General features: G+C 34.5%; 1 protein-coding gene across 1 annotated transcript in view; it reads right to left on the bottom strand.

The window, feature by feature from the left end:
- KIAA0825 (KIAA0825 ortholog) overlaps positions 1-21139 on the bottom strand; it is a 251615-nt gene that overhangs the window by 134496 nt on the left and 95980 nt on the right. The window contains exons 11-14 of the mRNA XM_052777154.1: positions 19336-19526; positions 16995-17177; positions 10128-10238; positions 4804-4943 (exon numbers count right to left, since the gene is read on the bottom strand). Of these exons, the coding sequence (XP_052633114.1) occupies positions 4804-4943; positions 10128-10238; positions 16995-17177; positions 19336-19526 (625 nt within the window). The remainder of the gene's footprint in view (positions 1-4803; positions 4944-10127; positions 10239-16994; positions 17178-19335; positions 19527-21139) is intronic.

Below are 21139 nucleotides of genomic sequence, written 5' to 3'. Positions count from 1 at the left end.
TACCTCCTTTGTATTACTCCATGTATTGGGATCGATACCGAACAGGTTACCCTCTTAAAATGCATTCAGTCTAGAGCTCTACTGTAGCAAGAAGTTCCTACCAGAAATGACCAGGTCTTTGTAAAGCTCTCCATATGACCATACATTACAGTCACAGAGACTATCACAGAGAAATCACAGAGACTATCTTCACACTTTGTCAAGAGAAGGTATGTGATTCTCAGCAAGGCTCCATTACAGTCCACATGGAAACTCCTATCAATATTTCAGAAACTCCATAGAATCTGTTTACTGTTTTCCTTAGCTTACCACTGGGAAGTCATCAAAAGGAATAGGATATCTGATTAAGGTCCCTTTTGTATTGATCTTCCAGCTAGAAGTACATCACACCAGTAAACCCTTCTACCATTTTACCACATTGGTTATGCAAGTACGGTATCCAGTAACTTTACTGGTCAGATAGATATTTTGAGCAGATGCCACTTCTAAAATAATTTTCTAATCTTTTGTTGTTAGGCTACCATGATACAGTTTGCGATCACTAAGAAGCTAAGAAAACTTTCAGGTGTTCAGGAGTCTGTACTCACAAGCCTCATCCTGGATGATCCACAGGTATCTGGAGGAGAGAGCTATCTCTGCACAAGCATATAAATTCTTCTAAGAGACTTACTTGTGCTCTCCTAATGAGGACAGTGTTGCACATTAACACCCAAGTTTTGTCAAAAAACCTGCAAGACTGTATTTCTCCAAAACTGTGTGTGGTTGAACCATGGGACTAGCACAGTTACTAGTTTTTCCAGCTGCCTGGTAGACTGTGTCTCAGGATTATTAAATCCAAGGCATTATTACAAGGAAGTACAAAAATAATGACCTTCAAGTACTTGAAATAAAAGTTTTAAATTGTTATACACATTTAGCCAATGCCAGGATTTTAATGGTGATGGTAATTTATTTAAGGAATGTACATTTTCTTTTGCAATAACTCACTACTGTCACTAAAAGTTCAGTCTGATTCCTAAGTGAGGTCAGTTGGTAAAGTTACCATCTTTCACTGTTCTTTTAGGGTAACTTTAAAAAAAAAAATTAGTACTATTTACTTTTAAATGCCTAAAATTTAATTCGTTTAATTAAATTTCATTAAACTTAATTAAAATTTAATTAGTGCTTAAAATTTACCTTAAAATGACACATTACACACTATGCTTGTTAAAGAGCTGCTTCACAAGGGGCAAAGAATTGGAGTGGGGAAAAAAAAATATCTTTCCAATCTACAAATATATTTTCAAGTCATTTCTCTTGCCAGAAATCAGTTTATAAAAGCACAGTCTTAGAAAACTCTTCACATCTATTAGTGTCTAGGGAGTTGGCTGATACTGCACCACACAGTTTTATTTTATCAGTGGAAATCCTCCCTTCCCCACCCTGTTTATGTGTGCAAGGTACGTTAATTTCTTTTTGAAGCAACTCACATTTCTTTGGGTCCATTTTCAGATTTGCAGCCTTAAACTTATCACAGAATATTTGCAAATGTTGCTATCAGTTCTTATTTCAAAGTTTCAGTGGGGACCGGGATATCATCTAGTTTTAACTGTCCAGGCTACACAATACCCTCTTCCATTAGTCTCTCAAATATGCATTGTGCAAGCCAAAAACATTAGGTGAAACTGCCAATGGACTTGTCCTGCTGTGAAAGCAGTTTTCTTCCAGTTTATCTCCACATGCCAGTATTCACTTTAAAGTTGTGTGTAGAAAATTAAATTAAATCTCTGTAACAACTGGAGTCTCATGTACTCATTGTAATGAATAAGATTTTTTTTTTTAAAGGAATACATTGCTTTTTCTATCGTACATCATTAAATTGGTGCTACCATCTCTTCTACTTAAACAAAAGTATGTATGGGGCCCAAGGACTGACTGAAGGCCTCGGATGTGCCTTGTTGATAATTTCTCAGTGACCTCTTTCTTATCTGCTATTGGTAAACGGTGAGATGTCTGGTGACTGATGAGGTTCCCTTTGGTATTAATCCTGTGTTGGGACAGTGTAATTCAGTAAAGCTATTGCTTTTTGCTTTAATATGCAAAGAAAAACTCCTCGTTCCTGGAAATAAAGGCTCTCAAACAAGAAGTCACAGACTGTTCTGCTGGCATGCTGTGCATTTAGAGCAAGTCTAGCAGAAATTCTCAGAGTTCACTTTCACCCTTCCTGTTTTCGTATCAGCATCTGCTGAATTCAATAACTCATATTACACAAGCACCACTTTCTTTATTCGTCTATTATTTGTTGCTTGTCAAAATAATCCATTTCTGTTTCATATCCATGGGTGATAAAGCAATTCTGGTAAAAAATTCCACCAAGAAAATTGCAAAACAGTTTGTTTTGTCAGAAAATTAACAACAGTAGCGGCTACCTTCATTATTTCTCTCTGCAAAGGCACAACGAACACCCTAGATCCTTCATTCACTCAAGAACATGTCTTAGAAGAAATTTTCTGAATGTTGGACCTATACAAAACAACTCTGGGATTATATTACACTGTAATTAACTATAATTCAATACACCTAGGTTATTTAGACTTGCAGTTTAAGTTATAAAGGTCCAATATGCAAATCCAATTTTTCAACTATTTTTTCAAAGGTGCCTTTTACCCAGTGGCCATACTCACTGGAGACAAATAAGGGGTTTAGTTTTGGCTAGCCTGATTTATTGCCTTTAGAATTTTTGACGTGATAACTTCATATTGGAGGAGCATTTTACTTTTGATGTACATTTCATATATCATATTGCACAAAAAATGACCAAAGAAGTCCAAAAAAGTCCAAATCTTGTCACCTCCCTGTCCAGATAGCTTATAGTTACGTACATGGAGTTTCAGTAGCTTCAACAAGTACGATAACGTTCTTATAATATTTAGCAACACTAAATCATGCATACATGCATTCTCCCAAAATACTCTTTCTACTGAGACAACTTTGCCAATTGCAACAGTACTCCCTACTATGATGGGGAATATAGATTATTTCTGACCTTCACCATGGTACAACCATATGAGACCAATGGGAGTGCTATTAAATTAAATGCGTTTGTGTGATGCCTACTGTAAGTATCCCAAAGTATTGCTATGATACAAAAAAGTGTTATCATTACCTACAAACATCTACATACAAGCACCTCTTTACACAGAATTTTTGCCTTCTAGCATGGTTTTTAAAGGGAAAAGGAAAGACTGAGTGTAAAATAAAGTAAGATGTGAGAAGGCTTTTCCTATTAAAAACATTCTTATCATCTAGTTAAATAGTTTTGTTATCACTAGGGCAAATCACTCAAAACCTATGGTATGTTTAGCTTTCTATCTGTTTTCATGCATAATACTACACACTGCAAAATTTTACTGTTGATAAGTACATAATTCTGTAAGCCTTTTATCCTACTGAACAGAAGAATCCGAAACTGTCATTGCTAGTACTAAGGTATAGCTTATTAGTCCAACTTTCCTTGTACTAATACATAACAGTTCACATAATAAAAAAAAATATAGCTTATATAGCATCAGAAAGCTGCTGTATAGGAGAAGGAAGAAGGCATACAATAATTTTATCATTAGATAATTAACCATATTGAAATTAAGTTAGAAGATAGGGATCATCACAGGTTTCAACTTTATCTAAACTGAAAGTTTATTCATACCAATATTGTAATTACATTAATAAAGTCTGTGTAAATAGCACATTTTCTAATTCAAAGTAGCATATATTTCCCTGAAACTCAAGAGGTTGGTCAGTCAACAGATTAATACATTCTGTCACTTAATACCTGTGATAATTTAAGCAGCTAGTAAAATTCAATACTGGATAGCACTAGGGTAAGAATATGATCCTGATCAAACATTTGTCAGTCTTTGTAAAAGATGACAGGTATTTGAATAGGCAAGTGGATGCAGTGCAGCTCTCAATAAGATGCATGACAGAAGTGGAAGCAATGTTGTACCCCTGACAAATGTTAGACCACTTTAAAATGACAGAACTAAATTATGTTGTATCTTACATTATGTGGACGTAATAGGGTTTTTTTGTAAGTAGGGAGAATTCTTTTGCTGAAGAAAGATAGAAACTGAGACTCTCATTCACATTACAGTAAAATTATGTCAAACAGTTGATTACATGATTAGCTTTTCAGTGATCTGATCATTTGATCCAAAAGCTATTAAAAGGAAAGATGTGATAAAGTTTGTTGCTTCAAACATAGTATTAGCAGAATGAAGAGAAAACCTTGTAGAACCATTCTTTTATTTGTTCTACCTTCATACAGCATTAATGAGAGTATTTACATGAGGAAGCATATAAATGTACTTCTAGAATGGCCTACAGTGGCAAACATATAATAACCTAAAAAAAACCTCTAAGAAGCTGTTCACTGTTGAAACATAATTTTGAAAGTGATCTTTCAGACTACTGATGCACTCTTTTAAAAATCTGTGTAAACCAGTTGTGGCATCAAAGCTCTGTTAAGTTAAAATTCATTTTGACTCCTTTGCATTTATGATAGCAGCCTATTTTATCAAAATGTATTCTGCTTTGAAACTATGAATACTGGCATAGACTGCAAAACATTAAACACTGCAAAACATTAAAAAAGTGATGATTTTTCCTTCTTTTTATCTGTTCAAGAAGTGTCCTACTGGTAAGTGAATGGCTACTGACACCCCCAAAAAACGGTTGACAGCCTTGCTTCAGTATTTACGTAGTTAAAAATGAATTTGTGTTCTCACTGATGTTCTTATAAGGATTGACAGTAAAAGTACTTACTTGAACTTCTCAGTAAAATTTTCACTAACAGACAGTCATGATGTAGCAATGTTTCCAAAAGCAAGTTCAAATTACAGTACGGCTGGGATAACAGCAGTTTCAGCTGACCCTGGGCTGCCATTTCTCTGGCTGATGGAGTCCTTTCAAAATGTAAGATAAAGACAGAATAATGTAGTTAATTTATCTATGAAATTAATATCCTTAAAGTGCAGATGTAATGCTAACTCCCTTAAATGTCAATTCCTCCCAGATTACTCTGAAAACGCTTTCATGCTTGCTTACTTTAAGGCAGCTCAGGGAAGGAATTACATTTAATCTCAACTAGCTAAAAGCAAATTAACATTTGGTAGTCTGCCAAAGTTATAACTGATACAAAGCAACCTCACTTATATCTTCCATGGAACCATGTTTGCCTTGTTCTACCAGGCAAAAAGGGGGTTTTTTTGTGCTTGAATAAATTTAAGGCTACTATTCTTCAGTTCACTATTACATTAATTGTTTAGTAAGAGCTCTGGAGTGTCCTTGATGAACTATATGAAGCTCTTAATTAAAAAACAGAGAGAATGCTCAAAGGGGCTGCAAGATTCCACATTGGGTTGACCAGTTCTTACACGTCCTGAAAAATCCACCTGAAATATTAGACTGGTTGGATAACTACTTTGCCAGCACGGAGAAGTGAGAAAGCATAGTACAAATGCATTAGCTTTTAAGGACATTGCAGTTTGTTTTCTGTTTGCAGTTTCCATGTTCTACAAAAGTTTAGGTTTCCAAACAAAAATATCCCAGGGCTTCCTCTGAACTCAGCCAATGACCCAACACCAGCTGCTGAACTCACACTGGAGCAACTAAATTTAAAAAAAAAAATAAAATGGAAAAATCTTGTCCTGCAAGATGTTTGTCACCTGTTGTATTTACTATTTTCTTCTTCTTGAAACATTTTTAAAAAGAAGTTTTCAAAATTGGGTTGTGAGTAATTTTTTTCCTTGAAAGCTTAATTTTTCATTATTATGAAGGTTTTAAAATTAAATTTCAACTGATGTTTAGCCATTGTGTTTATTCATTTTGGCTACAAGTTTATACAACACTAGTTGCTAACATTGAAAGTTTATGCACTGCATATGTAAACATTTATGCACATAAATTTTACGTGCACCAGTGTAAAAACTACATATGCACTGATGCGTTAACAATGCAGGCATAAACATTATCTGCCAGTACACAAACAACACCTTCAGCATAAGTTAAAGCCTTCTTCATCATAAGCTACATTTTCCTGTCAGACTAGATAAGGATTTATATGCCTCTGCACATATACTTTACGTGCCATTTACACAAAACTATTGGGACAGAGCTAAAAGGGGTTCATGTGGCTGTTTTAATGGAGGGGAACTGCTCTGTTACGTTGCACACTTCTACGGCCATCTGCCTCGGCCAAGTGTGCCACCACCCAACCCTGCTTGTATGCACACATGAAAAAAAGCCTGAGAGATGGCTGCACAAAGACTTTGCCCTTCCATCAAGGTTGCGATACAGACAATATACCGAATACAAAACTGCAACTCCTAGAAGCGAAAATGCCAGCTGATACACTCCTCTAGCTTAGTCTCTCACACGTATGTATGTTCCCATTACCAGAAAAGCAGTATGCCATGTATCCTGCAGGGCAACCTTGAAGTAACCTAAGGAAACCAAACTTCCAAAACCCCCGTTCCCAGCAGGACCTTTACATCGCACTATTATGTCAAAACTTCACAGTTAATACTGCAATAGTAATTTTAGTAAAGGAGGATTTTATACACCTCAGCCTTTGGGATTTTAACAGTAAAGCAAACACCTGTGAGTTGATAAGCAATGTATGTGCCATGAAAACTTATGTAAAGCTTTTGTGATTTTCATTTGGTACATTATATATATAATCGTTGACACTGTAGCACTGGCTCGACAATTATATTTTTGTATATAAGCACATACTGGATTCTAATATTTATCAAAAATTTATACACATATACATTTAAAACTTGATAGAACTTGCAGCCAAAATAACTTTTCCATATTTAAAACACATATTGCATTCAAACTTTCAACATTAGGGCGTGGCATTCTTAATAGTATTATCTTAATTTCTGTGTGTTCAAGATTACTTATATATATATATATAAAAACTCTAATGCACATTAAGAACTAATTAGTAGTTAGTAATTAAAGTTTAAATTAAAACAATTACTATATTCACACTAGAATTAGTCCTGCGTCTTAGAGCAAACTCAACACTTCGCTAATTCAGTCAAAATATATGGACCAGTTTCATTTTGTTTCTCCCTTGAATGCCACGTTATCATATGTAATAAGGTCACTCATTGCCTTCAAACTATTAAAAAAGGGACAATTTTGGTCAATTAAATTTATGAAGGATAATATTTTAAATTACTTTAGAAATAAATGCCATTTTTAGAATATTTGAGTTGAAATAAAACTTGTCTGTCATTGACCAGATGGGAAGTTATCATGTTGTAATATACACCAGTTCTTGGCTCTTTAAGCCTCTTGCAAATTGAAATGTACAATGGTGTGACTCACTTGGAGGAAAAATAAAATATAGCAGACATTCCCCACAGCCATGAAGCTAGCACCAATAAATGCACTGAGAAGTTTTGTAACGTGCATATGGAGAGGCATATGTTCTCCCATCCTTGTAGCTCAGTACTAGTGAAAATAAGACTAGCCTCATAAAAAGTGACAAAAGGTGAAGTACATATAAATATCACACATATAAATGTTCAGTTTTGTACAGTAAAAGAAAAAAAAACGAAGACTGATTTGCGAATGGTATGATTATAAACCCCAAATGAAGCAAAGAATAAACAATTGCCACTAAAGGCACTGTAATATAAATTATCAGTAATTATTTAGTTTGATAACCAACTATGTTATTTTGGTTAGTATCCAAGATAGAAAAAAAGAAAACCTCAAATGATAAGTTCAAGATTTTATAAGGCAAATAAAATTAATGCTAATTCATGTTAACAACACTGACGAAGCTGAAGTCAAGTAGATAAAAGAAAACAGATCATAGCCATTTTTAGGCATGAAAAATAAGTAGTTAAATAGTGAAATTGTACATGAAATAATTTCAGAAACTAGCAAAAATTTCTCCTGAAATATCAAGCTTAGGAAGAGCAAATACTTAATATGTAACTTTATGTCAGGTTAGAGTCTTCAGTTAAAAATTACGTGGCCACAGCTGGGAGGTGTACAATGGCCTGTGCTTCCAATTTTGTTATGGGCAGTGAATATATATTTTTATTAGATGTAAGAAGTGAAAAAATAAAACAATCAAGGAAGAATTAGGATGCTCTAAAAATAGTTTTCTACAATACTTAAGCATTATGTGTCTTGTTAATACTCTAAATGAAATATTTCAAGAAAGAAAAGCTTCCATGACATAAATATACAGTGTAAAACCAGTAACAAAATTAGAACACCTCAGAATATGTCCCTCAAATTACTTCATTACATACAGGGTCTTTCACTGTTTTTTCTGAGCAGCTGAAAGGTGTGTTGTTAAAAGAAAACAATAAATATTTTACCAACACAGTTCACTCATTATCACCAGGACAGTACACGTGGCTTTATGTATTTGGACTGTCCTCACACAGGTACACTAACTATAGCTTCTCAGACATGTGCTTTCTTTTAGACTCCTCATTTTCCCATTTGGTGGTCAAGAAGTTGTATGTTTTCTCACCTTTCATCCGGGGAAAATATGTAAACGCTGGAAAGCTCTGGAATAGTTTTCTGCTGTTTATTCAAGAAAAATCTGTCCTAAATAGTATCTGTAAAATCCTAATTCCACCTCAGAAAAGAGAAATATGTCAGACTGAAAAGGTATCAGCATTTCCTTTACATACTTTCACGCAGCAGAGGGTACTCACTTGTGAAGGCATCTTCCAAAACTTGTAATTCACAGTATAATTTAAGTACTGGCCTTGGATTAGGGCATCAAAAAGCTTATCATTTTTTCTACAATGAGTCCTTAATGGAGCATAAATTTTCCCAGAAATAGAGTAGATCCCTTTTTAAGTGATCATGCAGTCATTCCCTCTCCTATATTCCCCCTTCTCCTCTCCTTTCTCTCCACCCATGCATAACTCAAAAAGCCACTGACAAATTTCCTTGAAGCTCGATTGAGAGGTAAAAACACACGATCTTTCAAGCTTCAGAAAAACTTAAATTACTATTTCAAGCAGGGAAAAGGACACATTCTGAATTCACCAGTTATTCACTCCGCTTGGCATTTTGATTAGCCAACCACACAACTTTGACTCAGTCACAGATCTGTTGCCTCCCGTTCAGCAGGTATCACAGGCACCAGGGAAGGAGGTAACAGTACTGCTGAGATGTAGTTAGGAGTGAAGGCGATGGAGAGAAATCAGCACCTTTTGTGTAGTATGGGGTAAAATCATAGGGAAGATATTGTGATGTACAAGGTACAAGATACTGTGTGTACAAGGTAAGAGGTAATAAATCCACGGCACATTGGTCATCAGTAGGTCACCATAGGTCACCGCTCATATGGTAACGTATTCCTCCAAAATATAAAAATACTTTCTCAGACAACACAATAACAACTCACAAAAGCATCTTTTCAAGAAAATGGAGAGCGAAAATCTCTCAGGAAATAACTTTTGAAGAGGAGGAGGAGGTGAAGGGGTTAGGAGAGGATCTACACTGGTGTGGGAGTGCTTCAGGTTCAAAATTAGAAAGGGAATGACAGCACAGCTGGTAGCATATGTCTCATATGTAACTTGTCATTATATGCAGTGACACAGAAAAAGAAATTAAGCTTTTGCCTCTAATCATGCAGTAATCTCCAAAAAAATCAACTACTATCAAGCAACGTATTTTTCAATGAGTTATTTATATATCAAACCTTTTTTTTAACCAGCAGTTATAAACAGAGGCATACATTCTTTATCTCCCCTTTAATTATAAGTCTTTCAAAACAGCAAGTGTGCTCAACTACATTATTGTCAAGAGCTATATACTCTTTAATTAAAGCAAGAAAACCTTACAGATAATTCAAATATCAAACATAATGAATATACTAGCAAAAAGCTACACAGTGCACTGCTTTCAGCACAACCTTTCTTACAGACTCTTAAAGTTTAAAGATTAGGGAAATCTCCAATGAATTTAAAAATGTTTCTATTTTTTTTAATGAGAATATTAATTAGACATTTATTCAGATACACTCTTTTCAAAATGTAGCAGTATTTGATTGACTATCTGGTGATTCTTTAGAACAATCAACTTTTGATACTCACTTCAGTAAGGAAGAACAGGATGATGGTATGCAAAATAACCAGTGTAATGGATGATAAAAGACTTTTGAAAAATCTTGAGGAAGATGTTTATCAGAATTGTTCAGAAATGACCTGAAAGAAACCAAATACTTCTGAATTACATGAAAGACTGAAAATTCCTTTGGATCACTAGTACTAAATATATATAAATAGAAGACAGAAAATCCCTTAACATAAATAGTACTAATATATGTATGCATACAGATAATTGCAAATTTATTTATGTACTGTTAAAAATATCATTCTATATCTTATTTACTTTCACTCTTTGAAACTTGGTATATAGCACTGTTAGTAGTTAAAGCAGGTTTCCTCTTATTTTTATTCCTATATAGCACGTTTTCAAACTATGTTTGAAAATGCATTGAATAAGCAAATTGCTCTTCAGTCATTAATTTCTATAGCTCTTATCTTTCTGCATAAAACATGCATCATATTATCAATAATTTTATCATAATCAAAATTAAAATATCTTTTGAAATGATAATGGTTCTCTTTTGAATAACATGCAAGTACCTATAGGCTTTGGATTAAACTGACTCAAAAAATTTGAACCAGAAGCTTGGACCTTCACTGGCTTGTGAGAAATAGAATACTGGTTGAAAAAAGGGGTGTTTTCAAATATAAGGACTGGTGAAGAATTAGATAAGCTAGTTTTATGTCACTTTTGCATTACTTCTCTTACCCAAAGGATGTGAGAGGCAAAAATCAGATGTGTCCAATCCACTAATACTAAAAATTAACTATTTTTATTAATTAATGATATTATATGATTATAAATATAAATAAGGATAGGGTTATAGAATTTAATATTTGTCTTTATTTATTATTTAATAATAATAATTAATAATAAATCCATTAGTATTTGTACAATTCTGTAGCAACCACTAGGATGCAATAATGTGTGATAGGAATGGATGCCCCTTGGCCTCTTCCCTTGTTACTCTCATTTACAGTGAATACAAGTCCAGCAGAGAGGATATAGTCTGTTACATCCATCCTCCATTAACCATAATCAATTATCACTTCTTTTGCACCTTACTTTTTAACTTAGTTGGCTGTGAATTTTTCATCTTAATAACCTTCCTTCTCTGAAGCTTGTTTCTTTATGTATCATGGCTGGGATTTTCAAAGTTATATAAAGGAAGTCACTACCTTTAAAAATGCCACTTCTACAGAACTCATTTATGGTGTCTTTGCTGTACTTTCTGGAGTGATTCAACATCATTCCCACTTTTGAGTCAGTACTCTTTCTATTGCAGTGAGATTAGAAGGAAATTTAAAAATACCTTAGGAAAAGACATGAGGACTTTCTCAGGACAAGAGAATCTTTCTGCAAGACATAAAAAAAGCCACTGCCACAACATGGAAACAGTGAGAGTGGATCTAAACACTCAAAACTGCAGATAGAATGGAAACCCACTGGAATGCAGCCTTCAGGTACTCCTAACCTAAAAGGTAAAATCTCTTTCTTACAGGGTGCTTTGTCACCATGACATAATGGCATTTGTGTTTTGTCATTTAATTATTTAAAATTACTTTTAAACTCTTTTTCACAGCTGCATATAAGTAATTTAGAAGCATAGCTACATGTCTACAAAGTCACTGTCTGCCTGTAAGACCCCCGATGAAAGAAAGAGAGAATTACACTTGTTCAACAAGAAAGACAGGTGTATAGCTTCTGAACTTCTTCAAAAGATAGGGTGATTTATTTGGAAATTAATTTTACTAATCAAACAAAACTAGTACGAAGAATTTACTACAGATATCAAAATGATCTCAAGTAAGCAATATCTGAGCAGAAGGATTAGCACATAGTGAATTTGTGCTCTTTGTCAATTCATGAAAACCTGAAGATTAAAAATAAAGCTGAGACTGTAATATAGATAAAGGGAGAAAAACTAGAAAATGATTATTCTAAAGACAATAAATTCAATATTGTGAGAAAATTAAAGAAAAAAATCTTATTGTCTCTCATCCTCTGAAGTATTTTTTGTAATATAGCCAAGCATAGAGCCAACTTCCTACAAGAAGGCATGATAGATACAGTTTGGGTAGTAATCTAATAAAAAAAGACCACATCTTGTCTACTGATAGTGTATGAACTGTTTGAAAGACTTTTGGGCTAAAGCAGCTTGTTAAGTATGGTTTCTTAGCTGTCTCCTAAGGACAAGCACAGGGCAGACTTTTTGGACTCTGAGGCTTATAACAAAACCTCTACACAAATTTTTAAACAGTGATGGAGATAATCTGCTATCTTTAAAGATTGTTTAAATATTAGAATAACTTTGAATACTATAAAAAATCAAGTGTCTAATGATAATACAATAATTCTGGTACCAGCATTTCTCAGTGTCCACTGCTGGCTATGTAATTCTTGCCAGGCAAACCCAACTCTGTGCCAGACAGTTTAATTCAACTACTCTTCCAACAGAAGTATAATAATAGCTAGTAGGAAATTTGTTTTGACTACAAGTTATGTTAAAGCAGCTGCCTATAGTCTCAAAGCAGTGGATAGCATCTGTGAAAGTATTTAATACACAGCAAGATTCCAAGTTACAGTAGTTTTATTCTTCAGTAGAGTGTGACAAAGTGAGAATTGATCTTGTAAGCCTTAGTGCAGGTGTGAAAAAATGAGATGCCAGCAAGATGCATCCTAATGGTATTTCCTTGTAGACTTCGAAGGATTTAGCTCTGTATAAGGAATAAACATGACTAAAAAGCAACTTCATGAATTGTAACTCTTATATATTAAAATTAAGAGAATTATTTTCAGTTTTCAAAATTGGATGACAGATATTTTTACCCCATAGACAGCAATTTTACCAACAGAATCTCTAAATTCTTCTCTCAGTATTCAAGTCATTCACCCGATTTCTTGTTGAGGAAGTAAGATATAATAATTCATAGTATGAAAACATAAAAAGGTGCATCCACCTTACTCTTTATGATCTTCCCTAAAAGAAAGACTGTCATCTCCTACTCAGTACAAAAGACTAAAGAATACAGAAAAAAGCACAATAGATCTGCTCCAACTTGAGCAACCCTCAACTTGGCGCAGAAGAGAGTCTCTACTCTGAAGTCATAAATGGGTCTGTTGTACTGCACATTGCCAGCCTGCTGCTCCTGGATAATTTCATTCTGTAAAAAATAATGAATGAAGAACAGCATTGGATTCTCCTATGAAATCCACAAACAGCATTGAAACTGTTAGACCCACTGCACAAAACCCAGCTATGTGAACTGAGTAACTGACAACAACCTTGTCAGTGAGTAAGACTATGATGACTGGAAATTCTGAGGGGTGAAAATCTTCTTTTTTCAGAGGTTTGGGTCAGCAGCAAGAAAATAGAAACACCTGGTAGTTTTGGGGAGAACATTCTGGAGACTGCTGTTGTTCAGCAGTTTCCTCAACAACCTGGACGCAAGTGGACAGACAGAACACACATTTAGGAAGTTTGCAGGTGACACTAAATCAGGGGAAGCAGGCACGGTAGTTAACAAAAACAACAGTCAAGTGCCAAGTCATGGATGACTGGGCCAACAGAAACTCACAAGTACACTGACGTAAATGTAACTTTTTGCTCCAGCAACAGAATTGTAATAACCTAGGCTGGGAACTGACTGAGCACCAACCCTACCCAACCGCAAGCCTAGCGTTTATGGCTAGTAGCATGTTGAATACAAGGCAATAGTGTATTCTCACTAGGAACAATGCAGACCACACACTGGGCTGCATTAGGAGGACTATGGCAAGCAAATGAAAGGTAGCGATTTGCTTCATCTACTTGGCAACAGTTAAGCCTTATCTAGAACATTTTGTCCAGGTGTTGGGCCTACAGCTCAAGGAGGATGTGAGGAAACTGGAAAGGACTAGACTGCATCATTTACGACAAGAGGTTGAGGGATCTAGGCGCCTTTACTCTGGTGAAGGGGTGGCTAACGGGTCAAGTGATCTAATGGCAGCCTACAACTACCAAAAGAGTAATTACAAAGACAACATTGACAAACTTTTCTTAGCGGGAGCTGATGTGATACAGCACTCCCTAGCCAGCAGCTTTGAAGGTTGACACTAGGTATTAGGCAATACTTCGCACTAAGGCAGTGCAGCCGTGGAACAGGTTTCCCAGAGGGGTTGTAAAATATTGATTCCTGGAGGTTTACATGGGTCAGCTAACACAGACACGTCTGACTACTCTTGGTGGTTGTCTTGCTTTGAGCAGGAGGTTGGACTAGTTGACGCCCAGCAGTCCTTTCCAACCAACATTTCTATTATGCTAAAGTTAGTTCAGAAAGGCCAGAGAAGGGTGGAGGAAAATGAAGCACAAACAAATGAGTGAGTATTAAAAACCAATGAACCAAGATTCATAGGTGAATTCAGGACCAGGGCTAGGTAGCCTTGTCATACAGAAAAGAAACTCTGAGTGATAGCAGGATGCATAGTGTTTGATCACAAAATTAGGAGGGAGAAAGCATATGCCAGAATCACTTTATTTGAAGTTAAGGATATTACTAATTTTTCAGCACCCCTACTGATTTGTTGCATTTCAACAACATAATAAAAAAATCTTGAATAATTTTAATTCCCTGGAAGCAATAGTTAATACAGCATCTCTAGTAAGTTGGAAATGAGCCAGTCCTATTATTAGACAACTCCTGGAAAACAATGTTCTGTCATCACCACTTTTATGATTACACAAAACTTTCCTAAGCAGTCTAAAGATTAATTTAAACCTAGTCCCTGCAGGGAAATCTTCTAGTACCAAAAGAGAGCATGATAGATTTAAAAGAAAAATCTTTACTTCACTTCCAGTTAATTTTACCAAAGTTTTGAAAGATATAGAGCCAAGCTAACAGATGGAAAATTTGATTATGCAGCTGTAATTGTAAAAAGAACTGATGAAGGATTAGTATTCCTTTAAAATCATGAGTAACTTCTATGATAGATTCATAATGTGATGAACTATGCACAACTCAGCAAATAATGGACCTAGGAATTCAACATAAAATTCAGTATGTGAAAGTGTTTCCAACTGGACATAGTCATTCAAGAAGCTAATTTGGTAAATCTGTTTTTTCTTTGTATTTGGAACACTGGGTTAGCTTACCTGACAAATATTAGTTGTAATGAAACACACAATATAAAAGAACTCTTTTGATAATGGAGTCTCACAGGTTTTGAAAATAAAAGTTCCCAATACACAGTTCATAAAAAATATCCCTTTTACTTACACAAAACCATGCATCATCTCTCCAACAATGTTTTTTAGTGTTAGTATTATTTTTGTAACTATATAACAAATATGACATTTTTTGTATTCTTCTTAAACAAAGCTGCCAGATTTTGGTTATGATTTGCAGAGTACTTTGTAGTAAATTAAACGAGCTGCTACATCCAGTGCACGTCAAGTTTTTGATCTCTAGAAAAGCAAATTAGGATACTGAAATTTATATGCCTAAATATGAAACCTGTATGACCAAGTTGTTTATCTGTAGCATTTTACATAAAATACAAAATATGGTCCCTCACTCTCTCCATTGGCACTTTGTTCTGAAACTCAGGAAGTTCTCAAGTTAGCACACATTTTTGACCATTCCAGGTATAGATAATCTGTAAACAACATGGATTAGTGGAGGAGACTAGAATACTTAAAGGGAACAGACTATGCTACATATTTATTTTAGTCCATCATTCTAAGGGCTTTCATAAAGGAAAAGTGAAATGTCAAAACTGATAATAGAAGCAGTTACAGCTACCACAATGTCCATTCCTGCCTCCATTATTATTGCCACAGCAGGACTACCTCATCTGTTCATGAGTCACCTTTTTAAAATGTGCCCACAGATGACAAAAAATATTTAGTTAAAGAAGCTTAAATGCGGGAGGTCTCCACCCCCCTATTTGTACCATTAGTATTACCTAGAATATTCTTATTTAGAATAGTAAAATAAAAGCCAGTTGAATAGGATTTGGCTTTCTTAGTTTTGGGTTTTGTTGTTGTTGTTGTTGTTTTAATTTGTGATCTCACTTTGTATTGTCTCTTACACCAAATTTACAGCAGAATTTTTAGCATGAAAAAGCAATGAAAGACTCAGACCCAGTTTCAGTGCAGTAACGTGTCCTTTTTGTTTACAGTTGTGACTTGTGAAAACATAATTTTATAAAGATGGGCACTCTATACTCTTTCTCTTTTAAAATATATTTAATATTTGTTGAAGCATACTGGTCATGTAACCAGATGATCATTGTAGTAAATTATCTTTAAATTCCAGTACTTGTAGATTATGGGATGACAGCAGAACACTCTAATTTACCTGGAAGCTGAAGGTAGATAAATGTGAACTAGTAAGAAGATGAAATTTTTTCAATTGTATGAGTGATTAAGTCCTTGAAAACCTTACCAAAGGCTTTGGTACCATAGTAATAAATGTTTTTAGAGCAATAAGAATGTGTTTCTAACAAAATGTGTCCTAACTGAACAGTAAATTGCAAATTTGGGACAGTAATTATTAATGAAATTCTACTGTTTGTGTGACAGAGGAAATCAAACCAGACATTCACTATGGTCTACGTTATCACTGGACAAAAAAAATGTGCAGTACAGGAGTTTGATCCAAAGCTAATAAAATCCCAGCAGATATAATTGGGCTTTAGGTAAGATAGTAAAGATAAGTTCAAGACCAAATCGAGAAATAGTCAAAGGCTATCAAAATGTGTCAACACTATGCATTGCATTTGTATTTCAAAGTAATTATTCACCTTGTAGATCTATCCATGTGAGCTCAAATACCAACTTTATCTCAAATTGAAGTTTCTTTCATACTCACTCATACAAATTCTTCAGTGGTGAAGTTAAAATAGACAGCACAGAGAGCAGACTATTGCAGTGGCTATGTATTTTATAGATCTTGAGATCTCTGTCTTCGTGCGGATTCAGAAACTCCTGTACAGAGCTGCAAACTGACCAGAGCATATCTTCAGTGGACATCAAAATTGCTGCAATATCAATTCTGTAGAGAAAAAAAAGTGAAAATAACATTTATTAGGACATCAGGATAGTGGTAAATTTCAGTTAAACAAAGCTTTCCTCTGACAAAATACCTAAATCATAGCACAGACTTCAAATTTCATCTTCCATTAGTGATGTAGGAATTCTGAATCCACTACACTGTAAAAATTCAGCACTTCCACAGAAAAGTTGTTACTGAAACCAATCAAAAGAAGACTTAAAAAAAAAAAGAAGTTTCCTCTTCCAAAGAACAATGCCACTAGGCAGGAACAACTTACCTTCTAAACTACAACTAAATAAAATTAATTTTAGTTTTCATTATGATAAAGTGTAATTAGAATGTACATACCATTTTCAAATCCTGCTGGAGCAAAAAAGAAATGACAAGTGAGCCAAATCTTCAGTTTGCTAAATTTTAACTGCCAGGCAACATACTATAATGTGGAACATTTCTGAGTCAGTAATCTGTTGCCTGTTGATATTGGCTGGCAAAGCATCATGGGTCATTGGCCTAAACAACAGCAAGAACCCAAACTGCAACAACATAATCTCACAGGACTATGCTGACGTACAACAGATAGGAAATAGATGGATAAAACAAAATATATGGCAGGCATGATGTTGGACTGAAAAAAGTACCTAAGTACCTAAAAGCTAACGGATGCATATGTGATCATCTGCATTTTTAAGGATTGTCTTATTTTTGGAAAATCTAGGCAAACACACATGAATAGATATTTGTCTATATTACAGATCAGATCTCTAACATTTCAAGAAGCACTGGGAGAAAAGACCCGCCCACCAAAGGACAGTATTATAAAAAAAAAATATAAAACTTCTGTGGTAAAAATATATTGAATGCTATTAATTAAAAATTGCTTTTTTTCATTTGTGCATGACTGGATAATTCAATTCACTTAGTGACGATTTCAAGAATGACCTTATTAAATAAAACATCTTCTCTGCAAAACGACAACGTAAAAAGCTCTCTCTTGTTCAGTATTTTGAAGCAAATTCATAAAGAATTGACTAATACTATATATAAGAAATACTGTATCAATGCCTATTCTTCACATTTCAGGGTAATTTTTTTTCCAGGAAATTTCCAGGAAAGTTTCCAGGAAAACTCTCTGTACCTAAAGATATAGAAGGGCCTATCACACTAAACTAGGGCAGGAGTAGAGCATACAAATAGCTGTTTTGATACATAAAATAAAACTTTGGGGTTTTTCCACCTATTCCAGGTATGTGAACTTGTGCAAGTTGCTTAAGCTTCCACGACACTGCTCCTTTTCATAATAAAACTTCTGATGGCAGCACATAACTCTTAGCTCACACAGAACATATCTCTGCTGAATGTCTCTCATCTCCTACAGATGACAAGCTCTTAAGTTTTTAACTCGCATGGCCACCATGGACTATATCACTTTCAAAATCTACAAAGAGGAACATATTCATATAGGAAAGATATATAGCAAAGAGGCAGGATAAGAAATACAATTTCTTCAGTAAAACAAGACATTGGATAGAAAGAGAATGGACAGAGGTAGGATAAGCTTCCACCTGGAGAAACCTGCTTTGGTATTTCTTAAAGAGACCCTCCTCTCTGGCAAAATATAAGAATCCCAAGAAAAAGAACTTCCACCTCTATATTTCCTACAACGACAGGAGAAGGAATAGCTTCTTCCTCTTCTCTCCTTCTACACCACTGGCTTCATTCTGGCAAATGTTTTGATGTGACCTTGTAGCTCTTTCACTTGAAAAGCTCTATGAAAACCTAAGTTCTACTGGAACACATGGAATTTTCTTCAAGAATCAATGGCTTGATTTCTAAACCTGATGCTGCCAACTCTGCCCACATTTTCGGTTGTGCCACCACTCAATGCACTGTTTATCATGAGGCTTTCAAACCAATCAAGCAGTTTATGGAACAGCTTCACCATGAGTTCAAAAGGGGTCTTTTATTCTGCCCAGTTTAGTATGTGACTACCAAATATACTTAAATATACAAAATATATTGAATTAAAATGAATATCAAAGTACTGCATCTATTCCCTCTGCTGTGTTCATTAACATTGAAATTTGAATTAAAGCATAATAGAAAACTAAGACTTACTTATTTTATCCATTAAAAGTGTCATTAAATATACAACCATTACCTGATTTGTGGTGTTCTCTTGTAACTGGGGCAGGCCTGACAATATCTGGAGGACAGCATAGCCAAAGATTGCTCTAGTACATCTCTAAGAATCTCCTGGGCTGTCTTGGGAGGTAGAACAGTCCACAGATCATGATGAAGACCACAGCAGAAGTAATGCCACATCTGGACAGAGAATGAGCATCTTTCCCCCTAGCAAAACCACCACACGTTAAATAATAAAAACACACCTTCCCAAAATGTCAATTTAATTCCTGTAAGTCTAATTAATTCAATCTGAAGGGAAATAGCTGAAGAGTTTCAGGCACATGATGACCAAAAAATGGTCCTTGACATGATGTGAAACATCTTTATTAGCAAAGAAACACATGTTCCATTTCAGTTACAAAAGTAGAGTTCTGCCACAAAACCAAACCACAGCATTTGACCTCTTATATCCTTAATTAACCTATTCTCAAAACCCACAGTGTTGTAAGTCTAGTTTAAAAACATATACAGTATTCTGTACTCACTAGAAGAGTCAGATGAATTTAATAGAACAGTTTCTTTGTCCTCAAAAGAAAATAATTATTTAAATTACTTAAGCATATGTATTTCCCCAGATTCATAACTGCTACACATAACCGTGATTACGAAGCTTTGGTTATATATAATAGATATGCAATAAAAGCAGAAAAAAATAACAACTGAGCAATTAAACTGATAATAAGAGATGTCCAGAAACTTTTAGTACAATATCTTTTTTCATCTTATAATGGTAAGTCATTGAAACTAAACATTTTCTGGGAAAGAATCAGCATTGGTATTAATATTTCATTGTCTACACAGAACCATCCCAATAAGACACAGAGATAAATACAGAGGACTCAAAATCACACTGGTTCATCCATAATATCTCTAAGAAGTACATAGTTCAACTCACATTTAAATATTTCAACTAATACCTATTCAGAAAATAGCTGTATCAGAACAGTCTTGAATCTTCACTTCGCACGTTCCAATGGAATCAAGAAATATTTTAAGAATTTGTTGATATTTTAGCATTATCAGAAATACTAAAAAAACCCCATGATTTGTAAAACACTGTAAGAGTTTGATAGGCATTCTCTAATAATAAGGAGAAGCAAGATAATCTGGCTTCTTTTTAAACACACCACATTATCAGATTACTGGAAGTTATCATCATTCAGTATTTCTCTGCCATAATATTTGAAGTGTATTTTATATTAAAAAGTGGTAAATTATGACAAAGAACAAAAGCACCAAACTTGTGACCCCTGCTCTAGTCATTAAATTTATGATTGGTGTAGGCATTTCTAAAAATCTCATTTAGGAAAAAAAAAAAAAAAAGAAAAAGAAATCATTAAGATGTCTGATTTTCCAAGTTTCACTAATGTAGAAGGGAAAAATGTAATACAGATAAGCTTCAAAAGAAAATTATATGCCTACTTTTCTTTGTACATACAACCACGGACATCTTATAATTGTTTTAAGCATATTTCAACAGACAAATAAAAAGCAATCACTCTGGTATTTTGAACAATCAAGCATTTGACAAGTGTTTCCACACAGGTAAAATAGGATTGTCTTATACTGACCAAAAATTTATACAATAAAATAATGGACATATTAAAATAATTTCCTATTTTTCCTATATGAAATAAAATTACAATATTATTGCATGATATACTGAAACATCATCATAAGAAAGTACAAGTTTACTTCACAACTCAACTCATAACATCATTTCATAACTTAGCATAACTCAAATGTTAATACATTTCTGTAAATCTGGGTTTCTTAGA

This window comes from Harpia harpyja, chromosome Z, assembly GCF_026419915.1.
Source record: "Harpia harpyja isolate bHarHar1 chromosome Z, bHarHar1 primary haplotype, whole genome shotgun sequence".
Taxonomy (NCBI): Eukaryota; Metazoa; Chordata; class Aves; order Accipitriformes; family Accipitridae; genus Harpia; species Harpia harpyja.
Note: the sequence above shows the minus strand (reverse complement) of the source record. Positions and strands in the feature narration are given on the sequence as shown.